At 35.7% G+C, this 3259-nt stretch overlaps 1 protein-coding gene across 1 annotated transcript in view; it reads right to left on the reverse strand.

Annotated features, from left to right (window-relative positions):
* LOC106882031 (uncharacterized) overlaps positions 1-3259 on the reverse strand; it is a 368303-nt gene that overhangs the window by 55779 nt on the left and 309265 nt on the right. Inside the window, exon 6 of the mRNA XM_052974695.1 lies at positions 2087-2191. Coding sequence (XP_052830655.1) covers positions 2087-2191 — 105 coding nt within the window. The remainder of the gene's footprint in view (positions 1-2086; positions 2192-3259) is intronic.

Genomic DNA, 3259 nt, shown 5'->3' on the forward strand with positions numbered 1-3259 from the left:
TATATATATATATATATATATATTCTTGATGCAATAGATCGTTGTTGTATGATAGTGTGAGCGAGATTGATATAAAAAAAGAAGATTGACAATGAGCGAGGTGATTAATTAGTTAAACTTGAAATATCTATTCCAGTTGTTAAATTAGTTTTCGATTTGCAAAAGTTTTACCAACTGAAGAATTGAAAATATTTTATATATTTTACCAAAGATGTTATATAAAATCAGAATTTGTTTCATTACTATTATTATTATTCTATCGATTTTCTTCTGTTTTCTAGATTCCAGCGTAAGAAGGAATGAAACTGTAAAATTGAAGTCACTTTTGAAATTTCGTGTTTTTCTTATTGTTTTTATCATTTGTTTTTTTTTTCCACATTCCTTTCGTTTTCATATTGTGTTCTTATAACTATTACAACTACAATAAGTTTCTATCTAGTTTTTCTTTATCTGTGTCAGACAACTTTGCCATTGTTAGTACTGCTTTACGCATCTTAATGTTGCTTCAACGAAGATGTAATATAAACCTTTAAAAGAAGACAGATAAGAGGATGAGCTAGTCAATCGATTATATACTGCCAACACAAAGCCTTAGAATCCTGCGTGACTGTGCAAAGAATTTCTTTGGATACGTGTTCATACTAAATAACGTGTTCTTAATACGAGATGGCGAAAACAGCTCCATGGTCACAGGTACAAGACAAAGATTTCACACTTACGTCTCTGACAGATGATACAGCACGCATGCTTTACACACACACACACACACACACACACACACACACACACACACACACACACACACACACACACACACACACACACACACACAGACATACTTAAGGAAACACGTAGTAAATGATCCACAAGTCTTCGAGCACACCGAGTCCTCAGCTTGTTCCATTTGCCAAAACGTTTGCATGCCACTATCAGGTAGATAGATAGATAATGTATGTATGTGCGTATGTATGTGTGATTGTGTTTGTCCCCTACCATCGCATCGCTTGACAACCGATGTTAATGTGTTTCCGTCCCCGTAACATTAGCGGTTCGGCAATAGAGACTGCTAGAATAAGTACTAGGCTTACAAAGAATAAGTCCAAGGGTCGAATGACTGAAACAAGTAAAAGAATAAAAGAATATATGTGTATGTGTTGTGTGTGTGAATGTGTGCGCGCGCGTGATTGTCAATCGTACAGCTTGACAACCAGTATTGGTTTGTTAACGTCCGTGCAACTTAGCTGTTCCGCGAAAGAGACTGGTAGAATAATAACCAGACTGGCAGAAACATAAGTGCTGGGATCGATTTATTTGAGTGAAACTATACAAGGTAGTGCTCCAGCATGGCTTTCTTTCAATTAGTAAAATAATTTTTAAAAAAAATCAACCACAAAAACTGAGACCCAACATTAGCAAAACAACCAGCATAAAGTAAAAGAACAACATGATAATCAAAATTCGAAAAAAAAATGAAAGAGGTGAAGGAGAAAAAAGAAGAAATGAAATACAAGATGGTCGTTTATATATTTAGCCCTTTAGTATTCAGATTATTTTGTTTAATGTGATGCTCATTTATTCACAATTTTGTTGTTTGTCCCTTCTCGAGCCATGTCAGGCTCATAGGGCCGGTTTCCCGATTTCATTGGCGTATAGCTTCCCATCTGGACGGGTCGCAGGCGAGCTGTTAGATGCAGGAGAGAAAGAGTGAGAGAAAGTTGTGGCAAAAGAGTCATCAGAAGTTCACCATTACCTTCTGTCGGAGCTGCATGGAGCTTAGGTGTTTTGTTCATAAACACACACTTCGCCCGGTCTGAGATTCGAACTCGCGATCCCTCGACCCAGTGAGACTACTGCTTTAACTACTAGGCCATAAGACTCCACATTTACTCACATTGCTTTGAATTAATCATACATTATCTCGTAGCTTCAGGAGTTTGATGAGCGATTTGTTCAGTTCTAGAATGGCATTGTAGGGCAAGTGTGAGAAACCGGATCCAGCCAGTTTCAACATAAAACAGGTGAAATATTTTAGCTTGGTGTGGCCGGTTTGAATGCTAAAGGGTTAAAGTAAAACAAAGATAGTTACCTGAATACTGTTTCCGCCTTTGACACCAACAACAAAACCCTAATAATATCAATGCTGCAAGTAAACAGCCAGCGGTTATACCAGCAATTTCCTCGACACCCAGTTCTGGAAAATCAAAAGTAAATAAAAAAAAAATAAGGAACAGTAGAACATTTTATCATCATCACCATTATTATTATCATTATTATTATTATTATTGAGTGAGAGAGCAGTGCATGCCATCAAAGTGACACTGGGGTAAATTATACGAAGCCCATTATACCCGTCTGATAAGGGTACACCAGGCACATGCATCACAACCATATGTACGCAACATGGTGATCTCATATCAAGATAAACAGCGCATGACCTCGCAGGTGCGGCCCAGTCAGAATTTTCTTCAGGTCGAGTAACCCATCCCGCTCAAAAGGTCCCTGAATAAGGTTTGTTTAAGGCAGGCCATATAAATGTATAACTTAACAATAACAATTGAGGTTTTTGCATAAGCTTCTAGAGATAAGATAACATAGTATAGATTTCCATTGTAATAGAGGGTTGTTTATAATTTATAGTACAATATAGTATAATATTAGGTCTTAAGGCAGGCCATATCAATGTACAATTTACCAATAGCAGTTGTGGTTTTTACAATAGCTCCTAGGTTAATATAGTATAAATTTCCATTGGAATAGATGATTGTTTATAAGTTATCAACATTATTCATAGTATTACAAGGGGTTGTCTCCCCTTAATGGACCTTTCCTTAGGAAGGAACTTACTTAACGAGTCATTTAACGACAAATTTGAATATAGACGGAACCTAGATGATGGCTTGGTATTTACCTCTTATTCTTGACCTCTGTTTGATTTTTGTTTGTTCCTTGAAGACGTGTAAGGCAAATTATATGTTTGACTTAAATTTGACAGTCAAATATAGCCTTATACAGAAATGTTGACATAGGAATAAATTTCAACAATAACGGATGTTAGCGTCAAAACTCTCTTTTAAATTTAAAACTTTGGATATATATATATATATATATATACATATATATATCACTGCAATAGATCGCTGCTGGCAATGATGTGTCTTGTTAATGACTACCAGCCAAGGAAGACTTTTTGAAATGATGTAACAATTTTAGTTTTCTATTATTTCTCTTGAGAAAAAATGAAAAAAATATATTTTAGATG

Source organism: Octopus bimaculoides, chromosome 19, assembly GCF_001194135.2.
Source record: "Octopus bimaculoides isolate UCB-OBI-ISO-001 chromosome 19, ASM119413v2, whole genome shotgun sequence".
NCBI lineage: Eukaryota > Metazoa > Mollusca > Cephalopoda > Octopoda > Octopodidae > Octopus > Octopus bimaculoides.